This window comes from Rissa tridactyla, chromosome 2, assembly GCF_028500815.1.
Source record: "Rissa tridactyla isolate bRisTri1 chromosome 2, bRisTri1.patW.cur.20221130, whole genome shotgun sequence".
Classification (NCBI taxonomy): domain Eukaryota; kingdom Metazoa; phylum Chordata; class Aves; order Charadriiformes; family Laridae; genus Rissa; species Rissa tridactyla.
In genome coordinates this window covers 80,723,350-80,747,795 of record NC_071467.1, presented here as the reverse complement: position 1 = coordinate 80,747,795, position 24,446 = coordinate 80,723,350, and the positions used below count along the sequence as shown (strand labels likewise).

General features: G+C 40.0%; 1 protein-coding gene across 2 annotated transcripts in view; it reads right to left on the bottom strand.

Moving 5' to 3' along the window:
• TRIO (trio Rho guanine nucleotide exchange factor) overlaps positions 1-24,446 on the bottom strand; it is a 258,035-nt gene that overhangs the window by 154,997 nt on the left and 78,592 nt on the right. For both annotated transcript variants that reach the window (XM_054193055.1, XM_054193056.1), the window contains exons 3-7: positions 21,842-21,956; positions 18,199-18,391; positions 17,124-17,636; positions 13,850-13,972; positions 2,252-2,443 (exon numbers count right to left, since the gene is read on the bottom strand). In XM_054193055.1, coding sequence (XP_054049030.1) covers positions 2,252-2,443; positions 13,850-13,972; positions 17,124-17,636; positions 18,199-18,391; positions 21,842-21,956 — 1,136 coding nt within the window. The remainder of the gene's footprint in view (positions 1-2,251; positions 2,444-13,849; positions 13,973-17,123; positions 17,637-18,198; positions 18,392-21,841; positions 21,957-24,446) is intronic.

Below are 24,446 nucleotides of genomic sequence, written 5' to 3'. Positions count from 1 at the left end.
CCATGTGGGACCACAGAGCTATACCTCTTGCACCCATCAGCAAGCACTGACAGCGGGGTGCAGTCTTCACTACGTCTGACAGCAGGCAGCGACACTTACCTGTCACTTGCAGGGGAAGATGTGCCTTCAAGAAGGGCGAGTAATTTCTTTGGCTGCTTATTTTTTAATAATCTTTTTATGTAAGTCAAGCATCACCAGTTTCTAAAGGGGTCATTCCTCTTATTCCAAACCCTCTTTCCTTGAACTTACTCTCCACTGTTAATGAAACAGCTAATATATCACAGCCAGGTATCTTACAAAGCAACTACGACAATCCATCACAGTTAATCATAAAATGAAAACCACAGAAGGAGCAATTAAAGAGTAAGTAAATTAATCCCAGTAGATGCTGCACTATTTTCTCTCATTCTTCTCTTTCCTCCTGTTTACACTTACATTTAGCGCTGAAGAAGGTAACACCAACCCTTACCAGAGTTGCCCAGCACACACACACAAAATTTACTCCCTTGACTTCTGACGAACATCATTTTCTTATGAAAAAGGACATCACTTGATCCAGGGTATACCTATCTGTTCATGTTTCACCATCTCTCTCCTACGTGTACGGCTGACAGTGCGTAAACGTAAACCTGAATAAGCCAAGCAATTAGAAAAGCATCAATACTTATAAGGTACCACACTGTGCCTATCAAATGCTTCAAGCTGTTTGGTGACTTCTATACCAAAAAACAATTCCTTCATCTCCTTTTTGTATGGCTTTTTTTTTTTTTAGCAGGGCCTGTAGCAATAGGACAGGAGGTAATGGTTTTAAACTGAAAGAGGGTAGATTTAAACTAGATATAAGGAAGATATTTTTTGCGATGAGGGTGGTGAAACACTGGAACGGGTTGCCCAGAGAGGTGGCAGATGCCTCATCCCTGAAAACGTTCAAGGTCAGGCTGGATGGGGCTCTGAGCAACCTGATCTAGTTAAAGATGTCCCTGCTCATTGCAGGGGGGTTGGACTAGACCTTTAAAGGTCCCTTCCAACACAACACATTCTATGATTCTTCTCTAAAACCTCCTAAAATACTTATTATAGTGGCATCAGTTTATATACTTTACCTTAGTCTGTTTAAGGACAGTTAAAAACAACATCACCACTAACAATAAAAAGCCATGTGTATTTGCATCTTAATACATTCACGTTTCTAATTTCTGGACATTTATGAAGTTGAGTATCTGCGTAGTAGAATTCAAGGAAAAATCTTAAAATAAAGTGTGCTGCCTCCCTCTATTTCTGCAGTTATCAGCTCCCAAGTGGTTCCTTCATTTATTCCAAATTAAAGTTAATTCAGACATGAGACCTTTTCTTGGATCCAGTTTAGCAAGGCAAATGGAAAGAAAAGTATCTACAGCAGCCACACAGCACACCAGAGCTTCAGTCAGCCATAACCATCCAAGAACCACTGCTCTCCAAATTCACCAGAGATGTACAGAGCAGACAGTCTATAATATCAATGGGTGACTCAACAGCGCATGCATAACAACTCCTTCAGAACTGAATTCCCTTGAGGGGAAAACATGCTTTCACCATCAAGACTATTAACTTGGGGATATTTATTCCTATTTCCCCTACATATACCTCTTCTCTGGCAGTTACACACTGTTAATGACTTAATTAAAATAATTGGTATAGGCCTAAAGCTAAAATTTTTGTTTAATAAAGGAGGAATCTCTTATGGGATACTAAGTAAACATCTCCCACCACAATTTCAGATTCAGAAGACAGTTAATTAACTTCTCAACTTTCAGACCAGTTCAACTTAGTTTTCTATAAGCAATTACTATGAGTTAAATCTTGACACTCAAGGACTGATTGTGGTGGAGTGGTGAGGACAACAGAACAAGTGATGATTTCTTGATGTAGGAACAGCAATATACTAAATTTTTTTCCTTTCTCTCAACTTGAAAGCTTCATATAGTTAAGCATTTATGTCCACTTCATTTTGATTCATGTATCTAATCCGTCTAAGTTTTATCTTGCATTGATATAGCCAAAGCATTTTGTGGAGAACGTAAGGGCAGTCGGCTGTCCTGAGGAGAACAAGTTTTTGTTTGAGTATCAGCTGAAATTGGCAAAAATGAATGCTCTGGCTTTCTTGACAACCTATTCAATCACTCTCTTGTACTTCTGTCTAAATGAAAAGCAAACAGTACGACTCACCATTCCAGCATGGAAATTTTTGTTGGTGCCCTCCCCATTCACTAACCTGTTCAGCTTTCTGATGGAAGATGGAGGACATATCCAGTAACGTGCTACGTTCATCCAAGGCTGCAGCAAACGCCTTCCATTCTTGCTCCAACTGATTAGCGATCTGTTTTATTTGCTGTGAAGCATAATGGCCAGACTCGACCAGGCGATTTGCTACTGACATGATGCGGTTTATGTTTACATACACATTCTATGGAGAAGAAGGAGGGAAAAATTAGTGGGAGTTAGCAGACCACTTAAATACAGAGGTATACTTCTATAACATTCTTCTTTATTACAGTACTGCTTAACAGACTGGTTTTATTTGCCAAGTTTGTGGATACCTAACTTTGGAATCTAGGTGTACAATGTAACAGCCTATCTGTATTGACAAGGGAGAAGGACAACTTGAAATGATCAGAGAGTCTCAAGCTAACACTAATGGTCAGTTTAAACAAAGTCATATTGTATGAAGACCCATCATTACAATGAAGAGGAAAAGCTAACCATGTTTTGCAACAGCCTCAATAAGAATGTTTACAGACATTCAAGTCAACAAGACATTCAGACACACACAATATAGGAAAATCAAAGTATGATTAGTAAGCATTTGATCTATCCACAGTATGCATGTGTGCAACATCACTCTACAAATCTTTACATCAACTTCTCAAAGTATTTCTACTTTTCAAGTAAGAAAATACATAACTCTGAGTTCTAAGGAGTCCAACAGTTTCAGATTTTATTTTCCTGTCACTATATTACCTCAGAGCTAGTACTTACAAACCAAACAAATAAGGTCAAAGATCAGAAAGATTCTCTAGCATACTGGCATTAGTCAGTGATGGGTCTTAGTCACTCTAATTTTCTTTCCTTTTAGCTCACATATGTATTTTGGCCTAAAGTATCTAAAATCTGTTCCTGTTCTGATTCTGTATGAACAAACAACACTCTGATTCCTGCAAAGCCAGAAACAAGAACAACTTCACCACCAAAAGGTTTCTGAGTAGCTTTTCCAGAGCTATATGTATATAATGCTGAGTTGACACCTCTTTCACTTGGGCTGATTCTTATACATCTCGAATGAAGTTCTTCAACTCACAGGACTATCGAGGTTGGAGATGCTCTAGTCCAACCACCCTGCTCAAAGCAGGTTCAATCACAGCAGGTTGCTCAGGGTCATGTCCAGTAGTTTTGAGACTCTAAGGATGGAGAGAACACAATCTCTCCGGGCAACCTGTTCCAGTGTTTCTTATGTTTAAAATTGAATTTCTCGTATTTCAACTTGTGCCCATTACCTCTTGTTCTGATACTGGATACAATGCAGAAAAGTCTGGTTCTGGCTTCTTTACTCCCTCCCATCAGATATTTATATTTTTATATACCCAAGATCCCTCCCAAGCATTCCTTTATCCAGGGTAACCAATCCCAGCTCTCTCAGCCTCTATTTGTACAACTCAAGCATGCCATACAGGTACTTCAGAGAACTTGGTCATGGTGACTTCCCAGAAAGGGAATGAGAGCTTTCCATATAATGCTGTCCTCCTGCAGGCACATCCTAATTTCTGTGTGTACACTCGGAGCAACCCCAGTTCAGCCCTGTTTTGTTGATAACAGTGTCTATTTTGTTCGCATCACCACAGACCCTTTGCTTGCCACCACTTCTCACTTGATTGTTGGTCCTCTTCTTCTGCCATCATTCTTACCCTAAAGCTCTTTTTATCAGGTTGTTCGGATTGCTGGCAAAGATACTTTTGCCCCACTTTTTTGCCGAACAGCAATCCTTGATCTTCCTGTTGCCAACATCAGCTGTGTAAACAGTTGTTGACCTGCAGGATCCATCTACTGTCTCACCAGCAGAATTGAGAAGAAAAGCACCTGGGCTCCCATGCCCTTGACCATTACCTCTGGAGCCACGTAGTCATGCTTGAGACTTTCTAGGTCACCCTTGGCAGTATTGCTGGTGCTCGCATGGAAGAGTGGCAAGGCCAACAGTCTGAAGGCTGGACAATCTTTGGCAGTCTTTACACAACATCCCAAATTCAAGCCCCCAGCAAGCAGGAAACTTCCATAGAGGATGAGTGAGGTTGGCAGATAGGGGTCTCTGTTCCCTACAGAAGGGAGCCTCCCATTCTTGTCACTTGCCTCTTCCTTTTGGTGCTCCTGTGTGGCTCAGTCTCAGATGGCACAGATGCTTTGACAGCTCCCAGCTCTTCACTGGCCATGAGTCAGTGAACCTATTCTGTAGCTGCAAATTTTCAGGTGGAGCAGAAGCCTTCCTCCTAGTGCCAGAAACCAATATCTTCCAACCTTCATCATCATGAGAGTCTCCACTTCCCGAACAGACAGGCACAAACTCTGCCTGACACTCCTCCCTTCAGTACAGTTGGTAGTTTGAGCTCTTAAAGCTGCAGAGTGTTGGAAAAGACCTGGTCAATCTCCTTCTCGTTATCTCTGATGCTGTGCAGACTGCTGACCTCCTCCTGCAGCTCCTTTATGTGGTGACATAGATCCTTAATAAGTGCACACCTCCCACGGGCAAGGAAACCATCTCGTGATGCCCCAGCCTTGGCGAGAGGCCACAGGCATTCCCTGCAGCCCTGGACCTGCAGAGCTGTGTCTTCCTTCTGGAGCTCCCTCTGGGTTGAAGCCTCTGATGTTACAAGGGTAGCCAGTACAGCAGTAGCTGGTGACTGTGCCCTGGGGTGCATCACCACCGTTGCTGAGGACACGGATGCTGTTCTGAGCAGTTCTGACCCTTTCTGCATGAACTGCAGCACAAACTGCTGCATCTGCTGGCTACTTCTGTTAGCTGCACCACTCCTTGCCTATATCCTAAAACTTTACATGTGGGGCCAAACTGCCAAACACTATTACACAGAACAGCTGGGAAGAAAACAACAAACACCATTAAAATCTCAAAATTCTCCATCCTCTTGTCCATGCAGTGCTTTCTGGAACGCCAGCACACAGAGAATGCCTCCTGTCAGCAGCCGCATTGCAACCTTCCCCCATCAAGGGTTGAGGAACCAAGTCCAATGAGCCAGGGGGGACAGAACTGACTGCATCAAGCCTCCGTGAAGGCCACAAATCAACAAGTGACAGAAGAACAAAACCTGAAATTGCTGAAAAACTGTATGGTTATATTACTATTGAGAGATGTGATAGGCAGCCTGTGCCAAAATCTGACTACACCCCTGCCAGTAAGAGAGCTCAGGGAGAACGCTGGCACACAGACAACCAACGCCACACAGGTACTGAGCATCTGAGGTGGAACCATTACCTGTTGGCATCAAGCCACTGCCCAGAGCCTGACACTGACTGGCTGGAGCAAGTGTTGCAGTTCCCCCAGGCTTCAGTGTGCTGACTCATCTGAATGGTAATTGGCATGGGTCTCTATTAATTGTAACTGTGTGCACGTATGCATGCAGGAGCATACCTGACACAGCTTACACCTCAGCTGGTCCACTTAATAAACTGAGCACAACAGCATCACGTCGGCTGTTTTTCCTTCCTGCACAATACTACCTTTTCACGTTTTAAGGTTATCCCACACATGCGTGCTCTCCTCTTCAGCAAAGCTGAACAACTGGAAGAGAACATAACTGCCATTTCCAACAAATTTTAAAAGACTGGAGAGCATTTAGACCTAGTAAGGTGAATGTAGCATAAATACAAAACTGCTAAATGAATCCAGAAAGCCCTTACATGGTCTTTACAGTGGTGTGAAAAAAAACAAGTGTCAAAAGAGAAAAGAATAAAGGCTATATTAGACTGCCATTTGAACTGTTTGTGTATCATAATAAAGGAATTTCGGAAATCCTGGAATGTCAGTTATATATGAAGGACAGGGCACCATAAATGTGAAGTTAAACAAATCAAAACTGAGCTGTGGTTAAAATGCATTCATTTTCCCATGGCAATCTGGCTTTACAAGCGTGGAGGAATACCCCCCGTAGCAGTATGAATATGAATTAATATACTGAGAGTTGAACACTTTCCAAGTGGCGTATACCACATTCCTTTCCTCAAAAAAAATTCTTATAATAATCTCAATCTCCCCCCCCGCCTCCCCACCCCCATCATATCCCTCACTACCTGATATATCTACTAAAGTTTAAGTTTCAGTATTTTAGAATGCAATGACCCAAAAGAGATGGATTTAGTTAAGGAAGAAAAGCATCTCAAATAGCAACTCGCTACGATTGGACTGTCTTTAACTGACCCTTGAAGATTAACAAATTTTGTTCAATTTTCTAAAAGGACTGGCAGGTCCACTGTCCTTATTATATGACAGATGCATATTTTGTGCACTGCTTGAGAAGCACTGTTCCAAGTAAGCTGGTGCTCATTCCCCAGGGACTGATGTCTTATTCATAGCATGGATTTACATCCTAGTTTTAGTTAAAGAAGCAATAGCTATCAGGTAATAACTGTTAAAGACTTATTCAGCCATCTCATTTACATCTTGTGCATCTGCATGAAACGTCTGCAGCTTCTAAATGCGCATCAACTGTCTAAAAAGTGAAAGGCTGAAGTGATACCGCATTTCTTTCGTTGTGTTACACATGGCTATTGTAACAAAACTAAAAAGGGAACAATTCAAGTTCCTGCATTACAGTATGTACAGTAGGTACACGAATGTACTTAGTACAATCATTTTCTCTCTCAATGCCCTTTAGCCAAAAGCTGAAAAGACACCTTACAATATCTGGAAAGCTTCTCATTGCAGAATTATTCCCTAAAGGAAGTGTACATATAAAAAAATATTGCTCAGCAAGGCAACACAGATTAGTAGCCAAACACAAGCTATAGTGCACTGTGTCATTCTTTGGCGTGTGCCTGAAAGGCCAGTACACAGGGGAAAATATAGGTGACAGTCTGACAGCTTAACTGAACTTCTATCACATTCAATACAAAACAGCACTGGCAGATGCCCTGAAGGTTCTATTTGATTTCCTGGTTTTCCCAGATCCATTTAGAAAATGTCTGTTTAGCTCTGTGATTTCAAACAGTAGTTTTCTGACACAGAGACTGTTTATTAAGCATTCAGTGTTATAAACAACCACCCCGGTTAACACGGTTCATAAGCATCATAACTGGCACCTCTATGTAGACTGTAGTGAGTTTGAACTATATGTCTGTGGTGAAAATATTTTAGCCATAGAATTTCCAAATTATCTGCCACTTCCCACACAAGTGGCCACCAAGATAAGGTGTAGCATTAATGTATGAAATAACACCCGCTTTAATGATTTAAATGTTTTCTAACATCTCTTCTATTCTTGCTCTTGCAGCAACAGTGAAACTCTCAGTTTGGGAATCCAAACTTCAAAGATGAGGGCTGCAAACCAACTGAAGGTATCACCTGATCTCTTCCCTTGAAAAAAAAAAAAAAATAAACTCAGCAACATCCAGGCTACAATTAAGTAAAGCGTTTAACCTGTTCTTCAACTACAAGGATCCTCAAAATATTCTCAGGTAACTATTTAACCATTGCTATCAGCACCGGAACGAGTGAAATATAATTTCACTCTAACTTTTTCATGGTAGACCTGGGGCATCTTACTGCAAGACTATTTAGTCCAACACCAACGCCACGTTCTTTCCTCTCTTACTTTTCACTTACCTTTGCTTTTTCATTGTAAATGCGCATGCCTTCAACCTCTCCTTACAGCCACGTATTTTTCATCTGGATGTTCCCCATTACATTAAGCATAGGGCTCTGACTGGACCTAGTTCTCCAGTAGAACCAACTGAATCAGAGCAATTTCTTTACAAATCTTAAGCTCAGCACCCCCAATAAGTACCAAGAGTGAAATAAGATTTCCTCCTTTGCAGTAACACCATTGTCTACTCCTTTAGTTCATGATCCACTGACATGAACATACTTGTTGCTGTATTAACACCTTACCAGCTGATTGCTTTTTAGAATCTGTTTATTTGGTTCTTCCTTCCTAAGGGTTGCACATCTAGCCTATTCTATTTCATCTTGTTGACTTCAGAGTGCTCCTCAGAAGCTGGAAATAGCCTGAACTCATTTTGCCTTTTCAGTCTCTTCTCAGGTTGGTGGCATCCAGACATTGTGTCTAAACATTAACTGCTCTGGCACCAGAAAGATTCCCTTACAGATGTGCACTCAAAAAACATCCTCCCAGTCTGACCAGGATCCACAGCTGTACATTCCCTAAACTTCAAGAACATCACAAATCCATGGTTTACATCTCGTCTATTAGGGATGTTAGATTGGTCGGACAATTGATGGATTTTACCATTTATTTATTTACTTATTTTTATGGAAAGCCCTGTCTGAGCAATACATTAGTTTAAAAAACAAAACAAAACACCGAAAACTGTCCCATCTCCCCCCCCCGCCCAAGACAGAAGAGCAAGCTTACTACTGTTCACCATTCTGCACAAAGGCTTTAGTGCAAATCTGCATTTCAAAGCAATCCGAAGAACACACAATTCACAGCCTGTGGTCTTGCTCTCATTTGCTGCAGTTTCAGAGGACCCAGGGTAGTCTAGAATTCACACGGTGCTTAAGTCTACCTCAAGTGATAACTCTCTATGGTTACAAAAATATATATTTAAAATAAAAAGAATCTCAAGAGTGAAATATATCAGTAGTACAAAGGAAGCGAAAAAGTCATACTAGCTGTCAGCTAAACTGATTTTACCTCCCCTGACCTTCTTAATGCTTTCATTTGTGCCAGTCCCTGTAGCTGGATTTGAGCAAGCCAAGTAAGTCATTGTAACTTTTAACTCTTTAAACCCAGTGAGATTCAAGTCTTGTGTTCAAACTTTTATTTCAAGCTCCCAAAAATCTCACCAATGTTCATCTCTGGCAGTCTCTTTCTGGATGACATTAATTATTTGATTACTACCTTGATAAAGTGGTCTAGTATATGCAAACAGCCTGTTCTGAGAACATTATTAATCAACTTAGCAATATGCTTACAACTGACATAGGACTTTCTGGATTATGGCTAATAAACAGAGCTTCTACTGATGATCCTGTCAGCCCCGAGACAATAAACAGTCATAGCATGCCCTTCAATTGTAGCCAGAGTCAGCTTTCTCCAAGGAAAATTTCCTTTTGTCTACATCACTTTCCAATCTTTTTGACCTTCACCTGTGCAGTAAGGGGCACCGTTAAGCTGTAATGAAAGCAAGGCCATTTGGTTTAGCAAGAAGCGTAGAAGCAAATATTCAAGTGGATAACATCCTCCTCCTCATCATCATCCATATTTCACGACTGCTTTTGTTTCACCGTGTCCCAGAAGACGTATGGAAAACGGCAGGAAAAAAAGAGTAGACAGACACAGAATCAGTCTCTCCCACTCTTGCATGCAAGCCTGACTAATGGTATGATCCAGGGTACTTTGTTTTTGCAGTTCAAAAACTCGACAGATAATTTTTGTATTTGCAACTCCTATGATACCTTATTTGCAAGTTTCTCCCTTAAAAGGAACTAAAAACTTGTTTTGAGAAGCGAAGCATTGGTTTAGTTACCCAAAGAGGAATTTCAAGCTGAAACTGAGTATTGCTTAACTCAAATAAATCTCAGGACTTGACAACAGCAATTTACTGTTGCTGAAAGCAGGCCTTTTAAATGGTACTGAAAACCCATCCTCATCTTTAGAGAGAAAAATCATTGTGCTTTTATTTTTCTCCACAGTTAGGGAACATGGGATCTAATCGCCCTATGAAGACGCAGCCTTGACATTTATCAGTGCACAGCCTCTTGAATCCAGCAATAGCAGGTCACATACCTACGAATGCACTTGTGAACTATCTTTCAGAGAGCAGCCTTTTTAACCACATCAACCTGTGTGTTAAGCAATGGTAACCAAACTTATGTCCATCTTCAGTGCGCATTCCTGCACCTATCCAGCTTTTCTCTGGGACAGTTTCATTGCAATGAAAACAAGCCTGTGTATTAAGCTTAAGACTTTCATGAACCTACTCCTGTTACCTTGAAGTGCAACCACATAAGTCTATCACATACCGAATACACAAGATTCCTTGCTAATGAAACTGCTGAAAGGAAAATAAAATCTCCTCCCGCAGTGTATTCTTCACCTCTTTGTTTTACAACGTTATGTTTAAACTTCCAACTACTTTGTGCTGCAATACTGAAAAATCAGATTCTAAAAATGGCAGAAAGCCATTACAAGGAAAAAAAAGGAATCTTCAGCAAATCCTCTTTGTCCTTGATGTAACCAACTCCTGTTCACAACAGGAACTAAGTAGCTTTCACAGTGGTGTCTCGTTTTCAGACTGGAAGACCAGATTAAAATGTTGGCATCTCACCCAAAGGCCGTTGCTCTTTCTCACCCGACTTTGGCATAAGCAGCTGCAGAAGTTGCCCTCCTGCACCTCTCAGAAAGCCAAGCTGCTACTTGGGAAGGAAGGGGAGATGGGAAGCCAGCTATTGACAGAGGGTAGCACCTGCTGTGAAGGGAGCACGTGCCCTGCGGCAACCACAATGCGTTGGGAAAAGCAGCTGCAACATCAATTATCAGGGTTAAGCTGTGAGCAAGTGCAAGAGGTTGCATCTAGCTGCTTAGGCAGCATTTATCCTTTGAACAACCCTTCCCCACCTAAAATGAGCCTGAGGAAGCTGCCTGGGAAGCAAGATCTATTAGGGTCCAATTAGGGCCACAATGAAAAGCCTTCAAAATGTCCTGTATATAATAAACCTAATACATAGTTGCCACTCTTCCTTCCTCTGCTCCACCCAATTGGATAAATTTGCATGGTTGTCGACGGGTTAAAAGTTAAATACCATCTCTAGTGTTAGAGCCTTCACGTAAGAGATCTTAAATCAACTCTGATTACTGAAAAGTTACACTGACAGGAACAGTGAACAATTAGTAGCCTGTTAAGCACAGAGCGTATGTGAAGAGTGGTCAGGGAGAAGCTGAGCATCCTTGCAGGAGTTAAGATCACCCAACATATTTCCAGTTAAAAGCTAATGAAAATAAAGGCCTGCCAAAATTCTATGAGCTCACGTAATTTTCTTATGTCACATTCTTTTTAATCTTTCCCCCTAATCTACGTGTAAGGCTTCTGCCATTTAAGCAAATAAAACCCAGAAAATCTGAATGCTGCTTAAATCAAAACCAAGTACTGATTGTTTTGAATTTGTATTCTCCTATTCTGTGCCAAGGAACCACTTGGGGGGGTGAGGTGGGGAAGCTATGCTACGGAAACACATCAAAAAACTGCAGCTTGTTTTTCCCCCCTCTTGAGTTTTTGGACTGGTTAGTTTGCTCCAAATTTAAGCTGCTCCTTGCATTCTTCAAGAAATCACTGTACAGGCTGAGGAAGAGTCCTCTGTAATTAATGCATTTGACTACTACAGGCAAAACAGAGATTAACAGCAAAAGACTAACATCAAAAACAAAGCAGAAGGGATTATGCTACTCAAGTGCTTCCTACTGTTGATAGCATCTGAACAGTATGGAAGTAGGGAAAAAAAAAAAGTCATCCAATTTGAAGAAAAGAGGACAACAGTGACTAATACCAGGACAAGCTGACAGAAGAAGAATTTCACCTTTAGAGTACAAGCCCAAGAATTGCCTGGAAGGTCATCCAAAATTACTAAATTCCAAAAGTCATCTCATGTCAATGACGCCTACTGTCCTTCTGTAAGCTTCTTTCTGCTCTACTTCATACGCAGAGCAAGGAGCAACAACAAGGTACTCCATAAATGAGCAATTCCTCATGCCTGTAGAGTGAACCTATACCTTCCAAACCTAATGGTCAAAGTTACATCCATATATGATGTTACATAACTCAATTACAATGTTCCCCAGCATTTGCTTTACTCTTTTCAAAAAGTTCATATTGATTTTTATTTTTTTTAAACTTTTGCAAACATAGCTGACTTGCAAAAGAAGAAAATATACCTTCTTTACTCGTGCCTTCTATTGCCTTAACTCTAGCTATACAATGCACAAAAGCTGCCTTACTAGTCTTTCTGTTATATTTCAGCAAGATGCATAACCTACCTAAGTTTACTTCGCCACTCTCTCCACAATTAGTAGTCTTGTCCTATAAGAACACCCTCTTGCAAGTGCTGATTGTTTTGTCTGTATTTTTATTCAATTCCCATCCTTGGACTGCCAAGGATGTTAACTTCTAACAAGACCGGCAGTGTTCTTCCTTCATTGAGCTGACAGCCAGGGACTGGATTTAGGCCCAGACTCCCAAAGTTATTTAAACACTTCCAGTCCTCCTAGTGAAAAGGACCTAAAATGTACTTGAGAATTTAGTCCCCATGTTCAAACAGGAATCCATGAAACTGAAAATAAGCAGCTTTCAGTCACTGCCATTTAAAATCCAAATTTTTAACTGCAGCCTACTGATAGCTCATCCGGAGATGATATTTGACAAAAGTTGTTTGTTTTAGCTCCGTTCTACTGTGCCAGAAATGAGAAATGCGTCTTCTTAAAAACATGCAAAGTGATTACATCAGGCTCAGCTATTGATCACTACTTTTCAAAACTTTTTGCCTGAGTCGCAATCTATTCAGAAGATCCTGAAAGCTATTTCTTTCCATATGGTGTGCTAAATTTTGTATTACACATGATTCTCTGAAATTTCCTGCAAGACTCAAAGCAGTACTCTAAAACATCCAAGCTTCTTTAAGTCTGGATGCTTGTATTTGAGAACTGCTGAGGTTCTCAAATAAATCAGTGAATACTGCCACTGGTCAAAATAATTTTGTTGCTTGATCAAAGTACCTCTGTACTTGGCTATCCTTTATTTACCTCCTTTGTGTTTTATAATTTCACTGCTCAAATACAAATTTGCACTACTTGTAACAGAAGGACAGAACAGAAAAGGACTTGGGAGTATTGGTTGACAGCCGGCTGAATATGAGCCAGCAGTGTGCCCAGGTGGCCAAGAAGGCCAACAGCATCCTAGCCTGTATCAGGAATAGTGTGGTGAGCCGGACTAGGGAAGTGATCATCCCCCTGTACTCGGCACTGGTGAGGCCCCACCTCGAGTACTGCGTTCAGTTTTGGGCCCCTCGCTACAGGAGGGACACTGAGGTGTTGGAGCATGTCCAGAGAAGGGCTACAAAGCTGGTGAGGGGTCTGGAGGACAAACCTTATGAAGAACAACTGAGGGAGCTGGGGTTGTTTAGCCTGGAGAAGAGGAGGCTGAGGGGAGACCTTATCGCCCTCTACAACTACCTGAAAGGAGGTCGTAGAGAGATGGGGGCTGACCTATTCTCCCTGGTGACAAGTGACAGGACGAGGGGAAACGGGTTCAAGTTACATCAGGGGAGGTTTAGATTGGATATTAGGAAACATTTTTTCACTGAAAGGGTTATTAAACATTGGAATAGGCTGCCCAGGGAGGTGGTGGATTCACCATCCCCGGAGGTGTTTAAAAAAAGGGTAGATGGGGCACTTAGGGACGTGGTTTAGAAGTGGCTCTTGTCAGGGTAGGCTAAAGGTCGGACTCAATGATCTTAAAGGTCCCTTCCAACCTCAACAATTCTATGATTCTATGATTTACGTGTATGATTTACGAATTCTACCTTAACACAGAACAAACAGACAACGTGTCAGTGCAGTGAAGCGAGGCCTGTTCTTACCATACAATTCATGGCAAAGTGATTGTGCTGTGTCTGAAGCTCCATGGCGTGGGGGTGACTGGTTCCGATCTCTGTGTAGCTGTTCAGAAACAGACCTTTGTTGTGTGTGATCCAGTCAAACATCTACAAGAAAATATTAAGGAAAAAAAACCAAAATCACGAATTTGTTATGGCAGAAATCTCACGGTAATGTGAGAAATCTGTGAACACAGAAGACAGAAAGAATCTAAGGCCATGAAAATTAACACTGATGCTCTTTCCTTTGTAAGTTACCATACATTTTAACCAAATAATTGCTGAAATCTGAATTTTTAGACCAGCTGACGCTGTTAAATATTTACTATAGCTGTTTATCTCAACAAGCTACAGTAAAGTCATGATCATAAAGTCATATACTTCATTACTACAAAGAAGTCATAGTAAACAAACAGGCTTGGAGCACAGCTCTGAGTTACCAAGATTATACGTTCTCTAGTGTCAGCATTTCATGATGTCAGCAGCTTAGTAATTTAGAATGAAAATGGCAACTCATGGAAATTAAATATAAATTAATTCTTGCTGATCAAGTACTTCAGCAGCAAGTTTAATATTTTTAGTTCATAACTTCACAGCAGATTTGAAAACAACTTTCCTGTTGCTAAACAAATTAAAAAACTATACGCGAGCACAGAGTTACGCACTACCTTCTTCCAGACAAATTTAAGGATAATCTTTAAGTATGTTTGGTTTTGTTTGTGGTGTTATTTTTTTTTTTTAAAGAAGTATTTTAATAGTCAAACAAATTTTAGGAATTTTTTTTTTTAATCTGGCAATCAACAGAGGTGCATAGGTATGTAAACAGAGGCACTTGAAAACAAAGTTTTCAAAGACCAAGCCACACAGCAAAAGACTAAGTTTAACACCCCCATCCCCACCTCCCCTGCAACTGTCTTTGGTCACCTTTGATTTGACACCTTTGGTCAAATCTCAGCTCAAAAGCCCCACCTACTCTCTGGACAAGCTGAAAAGATTGCTCAGAAAAAGAATAGCAGCAATGAGCAGTAAGTACTCAGTTAAAGATCTTTTAACATATGCTGGCTAACAGAGCAATATTATCAAATTCATTATTCCACTCATTTGACAAATTCAATTATAAGTATACCACAATATGGTAAGGGCTGTCAAAAAAGCAACAAAAAACAAAACAAAACGTTTTAAGAGCTTAGACTACTGAAAGAGCTGATCACATACTCCTAAAATTTTCATTTTCTTATCTAGACTACCGTGAAGATGTGTTAGAACATTATTCAAAATAGACACTGGTCCTGCTTGTGACCACCTTTCTCTAGGCAGTCTGACGTTACTGTGTTCAGATACCTACAGGGCAATCCAATGAGATTCCCTCTCACCTTGCCCCTTTTTTGTCTCCTCTTCTCCTGAACCAGCCCAGATTTCTTGTGCAAAGAGTTGTGCAAGTCCTCCAAAATAAACATCTTTATTCGTCCCCATCCAATACACTTTATTTTTCCAACAAGGATCCAGCCCTTTCCCATACCTAAACTAAAATACATAGACATGTACACTGATAAAGAAGCCCTGAGCTATGAAATCTAACCTGACACAAGCAGTGAATTAAGGGCCTTAATCCAAAAGTGAGCTGGGATACTGAAGTAACCTGCTTTTTAATTTTTTTCTAATGGTTGACAAGAGAATAAAGTCCCAGGTATGCGAGCTGCTGTCAACCCCATTTTGAGGTGCCTAACATTTCCCTCCATTTTGGAAGAAAGAGCCATTAATTTAATAGAGACTTATTCATGCAATAGGGAACCTAGAAAACACAGATAGGAGCTAATGCAAACACATGGCAGGACAGACATCAACCCCACAGGCTCAAGTATTTCGCAAGCAGTTTCTTAATGCCCAAGTTAAATAGGAAACTTTTAGATGAATAAATGCAGAACGTATCTTTCGATACTTCATGAGCATCATCAAAATATATTTTGTTCATGCTGTAATAAAGAGTAATTAATGCTATAATTAAGTGGCTGAAAGGTTGCTAAAAAGCATTTCAGGCTTGAAAGAGCAATACTAGACCAACAGCTTGTTATCTTCTAAATAATTTTATAAGTCTAAATTCGCTTGACCAGATTTTTTTTCAACTCTTTACATGTCCCTACAATTTCCGGCTATACTCATTCAGTAAAAGCTTACTTTAAAGGTTACTTTATAAAAAAAAAATAATCTTTTTTAAACACAGCAGAAAACATTAATAATAGTGTAAAGGAAGTCCCTGAGCTGAAATTGTCAGGGTAAGGGAAAGTACAGGGGAAGAAAAGAGAGGAAGAAGGAGGAAGGAGAAGTATTATTTATGCTTGCTCTGTTTTCACTCTTCCCTGTGCACCTGCTTTTATGACCACTGCTGGAGAGCAGGATAGTGGTTTAACAGAGACCTTTGGTCTTACCCAGTTCAGGCATTCTTACACAAAATATTTTAAGAAATCTGACAAAGACCATACTTACCACTTGACTGCATAGCCTAGTTACTTCTCCCAGAGAAAAAACTCCCCACCCTTCCTTAAGACTATTTATTACATGGTAACAGGTTAATAATAAATGATTGCAAAACCATTCTATATGAAAACAGATCTTATTCGAGCTCATCTAAAAGTGCACTGCCTGCCATATTTCCTTTTCAAATTCCATGACAGTCACAGTCTTTCTCATTTGAAGGGACCGGTTAGCCCGAAACATTCTGAGATCACTCAGTTCCCTGTTAATGACATATGCACTGTCAAAAGAGATACATCAGTTTTTAGCCTGGGACGTTAAATCCTGCATCAATGAAATAGTGCCCCATGTCAGCCTCTTCAGACTTTGTCGACGGCCTGTCACTCAAATCCCAAGAGCTGCTCAAAAGGAGACCTATGTAGTCCTTAGTCATCTGTATTTAAAAAGCTTACAGCATTCATCTTCACTTGATGCATGCAAATGCATCTGTCTGGAACAAAAACTTACCAAAGCAAAAGCTTTAAAGTCACTACCACTTAAAATTTTCTTTGGTGAGAGCTACCTGTGTTCTCTACAGCTTAGAATTACTACCCTATCCCCTTTACTTCAGAAGGCTAAGAGCCACTCTCAATCAAGAAATCCTTCATCTCTCGTTAAAAGGCTAGTGATTAACTCTAAAGACAAAAATTACAATTTGCAGTTATCCTTGGCACTTCTTTCAAGACTGTCAAGCTTTGTTCCCATCAATGGCAGTGCCCATTTACACTCCCTTCCCCCAATCCCTTACCTTTTCAGCATCCTGCTCAAACAGCCTGAGCTGAAAACATTGGTCCAATTTCAATTTCCGCACATGCCACATCTGATGCAGATGCTGCCGTGTTGAGTGCAGCCTGTCCAGCATGGTGGATACTTTGGGTAAAAGGTTCTGCAAGTCTGCATTCCCTGACCCAGAGTTCTTTTTGGGGAAGCTATCACTGCTCTGTATCCGCTGGAGCAGCTTTTGTCCTTCCACATCAAGGTCCTCGATAGGAGCCTTAATGACTTTCTTTTTTAATTGTGAATGCTCCTCTATCATATTGCGAGCACCTTCCAGGTCCTGAGGCATTTCCTTTTTTGACAATATATCTTGTAGTTCCTCCAGTCTGGACAGCATATGGGTTGCATTGCTAATGTAGTCCTCAAAGGCAACTCTGATTTCTATCCACTCTTCATGGTTGTACTCCAAACAGCCATCAAATTCTGGGGTTAGCTGAGAAGGATCAACTACTTTGGTAAGGCCTTCAAGAGACACCATATTTGTCTAAGAAATAAAAATGAAAATTAAAAGTGTTGTTACTGAAATGAACTTTTCCCATACATCTGATCAGCCTCCTGTCTTGTAGGTATTTCCCCAAATGAGAGAAATATTTTCTTTCTTACCTCACTAAACTTAAGGAGAAAACAGCAAGCACTCTTTTGACTATTGTTTTGACTAAGTTTTGACTTTGTGTATTGTAAGGCAGCAGGAGGATAACAGCAAGGTTCCGATGTCTGTTTTCCTCTGCACAGGATGCTGGTGATATCATGATTACCACGATGCAGACCAAGACAATAAACAGATGAAATTTAACATTTTACCATTAGGGGTAAAACCCCAATTTCATCTTTCTCATGCTTAGAAAAAGAATATAAATGACAACATGCACAACTACCTAGCCTAAGTATGTGAAGAAAACCACATTCCCTCCAGCACCACTGGCCTAATGTACCTCTCATCTCATCTAGAACATTATCTATCTGAGAGTTTTCAAGATACTGATCAGTAGTGAGCACACTTAAAACCATGAAATAAATGTAAATTTGTGTACCATAGAGGAAATTACCTCAAACTCAAACTTAGAGCTGCCAAAGTTAGTCCTCTGTTTCTGCCAGAAATTGTCTGGCTTGATTATCAGTGCAACATGAATACAACACGGAAACGATTCCTGTAAAATCTTCAGCAGAGGCTTTATGGAGTCCCATTTTGATCCACGCATATCTACAATGACGGTGAATCCTCGTTTACATACTTCCTCACTGCAGAAGGAAGAAGAAAAGGTTATCAAGCAAGTGTTACAACTTCAAACACAGCACTCTACTGCACCACACTGCCTAATGAACGTGGTCTCCTCAGCTAACTGTCACACCCTAAATTCTCACTGTTGACCAACTGACACGTACAGCAGATCTCATGAACCTCTCAGGAAGCTTCTCTCACCCCGCTGCCAAACTCCTTGTGGGTGGCAGCTTTACATCTGTTGCTGATTTGATAATCTGCCTTTATCTCCTCTTTCGTTTTCGTTGTTTATGTTCATGATGATTCATCCTCTAGGTCTTGTTTCTCCTTCACCTTACACACACATTCAACACACCGTTTACTGAAGCTGCAATATGCAATTCGTTTACAATAGACTCTTCAGAACACATACACACTTTACTGATGACAGTATTCATGCCTTTCTAATGCCTGAGGGGATCCTCTAAAAGACAGAAGATGGCACACTGTTCTTACCTACCACTTCTGCAACTTTTTTAAAACTGTCTCAGATCTACTCCCATATTATCAGAGAGTTAAAGACTGTTAAGTCTGTAGAGAGGAAAAAAAACCCAACCTTTATTGACAATTCCCTCTGTAACAGGATCGATTTGTGGATAGTTAATGGATAAGAAAGCATTTTATGGCTGTGAAGAAAACCGCATCAACCTGTTTCTACAAAATTTGAGCTCAATTTTGCTGTCCAAAAGTTGACAGACCTTACACCCAAATTCTCTGGCTACTCTTCTGAGAATGGCAGATCTAATTTCTTTTCATCAATACCTTTTGTACACTTAGTGCTTCCTGCTGATCAAAAGCGGTAATCACCACCACCATCAGAAATTTTGATTTTGTTCCAGTAGAATTTGCTACATGACCTTGTTAACGTGGAAAGGGAAAATATTTCAAAACCAACACGTCATAGCCAATGGACTATCAAAAGGGACCAAATGTCCATTGTTTAAGTACATGAGTCATTTTCAGGGCTGTGACTAAGGTAAATGCAACTCTGGAGTTCATGTGGTGAGGTTTTCAGAGTGTCCAAAAAGTAGGGAAACTTCACTGGCATACTTTACACAGTCTCATTGGCCACACTGTAGAAAGATGAGTTAAGACTGACACAGGAGAGAAGAGGTTCTGAAAGAAGTGGTAATACAGGTTCCTTAGAAGAGAAGGTTTTTATGAAGTTGGTTAAAAAAAAAAACAACTTAAACAAAAGAAAAGAAGCATCATTTAAAAAAGGATTTTACCAAGATAAATGCTGGCTGTCCCACCTGCCCAGAGGACTGCCAAAATTGGCAATGGTACCAGGAAAATACATACAAACCAAATAGTCTGGAATACATGTAGGCTACAATATGCAATTCTATTACCATGGTGGAAACGTTTTCTAACAGTCTCACAGGATTAAAGGCAAAAACAACTACTGCTTTAAAGGTACGCTCATTATTGAAAGGCTATTACATGAGTGCTGCTCAGCCCATCCCTATCCTACCCACACAAACTGAGCATTGCCTGAGGAGGAGAGCTTGCCACTAATTCATGCAAGGCATACATCTACCGGGGTGCACAAAGCGGCCCCTCATCATATGATACAATGCAGATATGTCCTCCTGTCACGTGGCCCCATCATCTGACAAAAGATTTAATTCCTTTTGGCCAAGGATCACAAAAATTGCTCTCAGAGGATCTAGTGAGACAAGGTCATCTGTTAGGTAAATCTGAACTACACTAATGTCTGGTCTAGTGAGCGCTGATGACTTAAGTTTAGCAATATTTTTAAATCAGATAAATTGTTAAATTAGTAAAATTGCGAGACTGAATTACCTTAAGTGTTTAGATCTCTTGCCAAACAACTGATACCTCCGAATCTTCAGCTACGTGGAGTAACAGCGCTGCAATAACTAATAGACCAAATGTTCAGGGCTATTTGTACCAACTGGGACTTCTTAATTAGCACGAGTGATCAGCCCTTAAAACATGACTTGTATGAAAATGAGTCGTGCTTTTAATAAAGCTCCCTTTATTCTCAACGCTTTGTCATGCGTGCAGAGATATAAAACCCACACTAACTTTCTTTTTATTTTAAATCTGTTAATGCTAAACGAACATGCACTTTTGCTACAGGATCACTGTATTTTGAAAGATTCTCTCCAGAAAACTCTCTTGGGCATATTTTGATGCATATTTATCTACTAACTTCTCTAGTAACTTGAAGAGCTAGAGGGCTAGAATACACCTCAAACATGTCAAAATATTTCAGAAGCAAAAATCTCAAGCTTCTTCCCATCCTCCTTCCTCTACCTCCACCAAATCCCCCCGTTAGCTTAAAAAAAAAAAAATTAGAAGTACTAGTACTAAACACTCCTATACTTCAAAGTGAATTGAAGACTAGAATAATTGAATTACCAACAATTGCTCTTAAGGAAAGTCAAAGACTCTCAACTAGATGCCTTGAAGTTATTTTTATGAGAGCACTTTTGTCAATCCAAAAATGACAACTGGTTACATCAGGTGCAAAGATGACTGCCTATAAGTTAACACATTACAGAAATATGGAAGATATTGCATTCAGGGATGTTGTCCAAGGCACTTTTTTCAACTGTAATGGTGACTGTTCCTTGAGGACATAGACAAACATTCCAGCACAGTCAGCGTTGCTCCAGTCTGCACCAAATGCTGGCAGATTCCGAGATGGACCTGATGTCAGCGTCTTACCATCATTTTTGTCCCCAATTCAGTTACTACTAGGAAGAAAGTTCTATGTGAACAAACTTTTCTACATATATATAACTTATTTAAAAAAAAATAAATAAGACTATATATATGTGGGTGTGCATATACACGCACACACACCAGCACTGGATTTGACTTCTGCCAATTTATTTAAATAGCAAACTGTAATTCATAACTTAAATTGGTGATAACACAATGGTATCAGTACTTTCACTGACCTCTCCACAGGTTTATCTGAGACCTGTACAAGCAATTTTACATATCTTTCTCCTGGCTATTCCTGTGCTATATCAAGACACTATAACTTATCTAATATACATAACAGTTAGGAGTGTTGCGCTGACCTCAATCTGCACAGGGCGTAATGTGAATGATGACCTGCATGTTTCTAATTACTGATGTACTGAAAACCTTTGAGTTGCATTTGCAGTCTTCAACACAGTGACAGCAAAATGACATTGCTGTACCATTTCCAAGACACAAACTACTTACAGCTAAAGCACACCAGCCATTCTGCCAGCAGCCTTCCTTCTACAAGGCAGAGTAATTATTTAGGTTACTTCCAAAAAGCAGTTTAAAACCAGTAACTGGCAGAGCATGGTATGAATTTGCTCCTTTTCTTAAACTGTTCAGTCTTCTAGCTTGTGGGTGTACTGCAACATAATCCATTTATTTTGGTTTATAGCTTCAGAGCTCATCAAGCGACCATCACTTACCTAGGAATACATGCTAGGTATGAAATTAGTCTTCTAAGGTCTTCTTGCCGTATTCTATCATGATTACTACGAGCTGGAAACGTTAGAATGGGACCTCCACGCTTATCTCTGCCACCTGAAAAATTAAACATGTTAAAAAAAAAAAACACAGCATAAAACCATTCTTGTTTGCAAAATTAGTCTTCAGAATACTTTTGGAAAACTTAAGTACTACACTGTTTCATTAATATCCACTTAAAAAAAAAAGTAGCGATTTCAAGTTTCAACGGCAACACTGTCATTTAGAAAGCAGCTTAAAATTGAATTTTGGGAGTATCAATTAGCATATTGTCACAATTCCTACAATGAGGACGTATCTGTCAAAAAAACTGAAACAAAGAATAACCATAGCATTACACATCCACATTACAGTCACATTCAAGTTTGATAGGCAGTGTGACATTGACAGCAGTGGCGCTTTGTTATGCATTTAACTTTGAATCAGCAATTGTACAGATTAAATTTAAATATAGATTTATGCGACTTTGTAGGCCAGTATTTAGAGGATATTCAGCATTAACTTCATTACTAGCACAAAGTTTAGGTGTATAGTATTTCACACCCAATGCGTATATTAGATGAGTAGGTGGATACTATTTAAACATTTAATTTATATTTTTACCCTGTTCTGATGTCCAGATTCTGAACTATCAGTTTACAGTTTTTAATTTTGTTAGCAAAGCAGTAAGTTCTGAATCCGCTCAATAGGTAAGGCAAAAAAAGCTGATTTTGAGTGGTTCCTCTTAAATGTATTCATCTTATTTCTTCAATTGCACAGACTTACTGCAGTTGAACATTAAAATGCATTTTTATATGCAACCCCTTGCAAGTGATAACTATACTACTAAATGCTAAATTCAAGTCAGTAGGCTGTCTTTATCAACACTTGTATAATAGAACAGACACATTCTTACAAGCTAAATTTCACATATATGTTCTCAACCACAGATGTGTGGACTGTTTTCTCCTGTCCCATGGAAACGCAGAAAAACACTATCCTCTGCCCTGAATGATTTCTCATTGTAAATTAGCTTCTCATTGTAAATCCATGTTACTAAATAAAGTTTTAAAAAATCCCTTAGGAAGGAAGGCCAAAAGCAAAGAATAGAACCAGTCACTCAAAAATTCATCACTATCCTGCCCAAGACAGTCTGCGTGTGCTTGCTAGAGACATGAAGCCTAGCTGCTAAGGTCTCCAAGGATTGCCTGCACTGGACATGTTCCCTGTGAAGCACCACATGAAACTCGCAAGAGGCAGAAGCAGCTTTGAGTTTCTGTTAAGCCAGTATTCATGTTCTTATCTTCCATGACCCTCTTAAGTGGAAGACGAGACTTAAAAACAACTGAGATGTCTCATTCTAATGGAGAGAGGCAAGTCTGGTCTTGACCATCCTGACCCACTTGCCAAGCAGACAGCTTTGAGGATTTTTACCCAGCAAGTGACAGGATGGAAACAAGACAGAAGCCCCGAGAGAGAGGAAGGATAAATTACAAGGCTGAGTCCAACAGCCCAGGCCTCTGCTCAGCTCCAGAGTGATCACCAGGCTCCAAAGCTAGCAAACTTATCTGTAAGTCTACTGCAGCCTTTAATGCCCTCCTCAACCACCAGCTTCAGATCTAAAAAAAAAAAAAAAAATTTAGGTTTTAACTAGTAAACAATACTAATTCCAACGCCCTGAAAGAGTGCTTGATTGCTCAGGGTGGAAATTCTTCTTTCAAAAGCAGTAGTTAGAGAAAAGCATATGCTGAATCATCTTTAACACTCTCCAAGTGTTTTAAACAAATGCCTCATTACATGCAGTCACCTCAGATCAGTCCTCCGGGTCTTTTCCACACAGCAACTCCCATAAGATTTTCCAACATAGCAGAGGAAATAAACCTATATTCTTTATGTCATTTTGGATGCCACTTCAGTTGGCTCCCAGCTCCACATACACCACAGAGAAACCTATTTCTAAGCTACGGTGCTTCAATTTCTGATAAATCATATCCAGAAATTTTTCTACACTGGAGACAAAATCTGTTGCATAAATTTCAGGTATAGATGAGTAATGAAGAAATTAATACAGCCTTGATTTTTGGTGGAAAGAATTTCGCTATCTGGTCTTAAACCAGATACCAAAATTATAAATATTAAGCAAAAAAGTCCTTAAGACTTGTTTTTTATATCACATTTCTGATGAAAAGCTTTCTTAGGCCTTTGCCAATAAATAATTCTCATTTCCTTTGTTCCTGATGGTCCTGTGTCATACACAAACAGTAACGTTAAAAGCAACAATGCATGAGGCATCAAGTGGGAATTTCCTGTCTCTCAGTAGTCTTTACCAACTCAACCCCCTATTTCTCTTGGTTTAACAAAAACATATTAAGCCACTTCTTTCATCAGAGACTTCCATTTTTACCCCTTTCCTTTTATATGAAACCCCCACAGTACTGAGATATTCTCTCTGTGTATTCCAAGATGTGTCATACAAGTAGCTGATCAACTCACATGAGTCACCCAACATGAATCACTTCTGTCTAGTGCACATCACCAACAGCAGTCCTGTCAATGGTCTCCAATGGC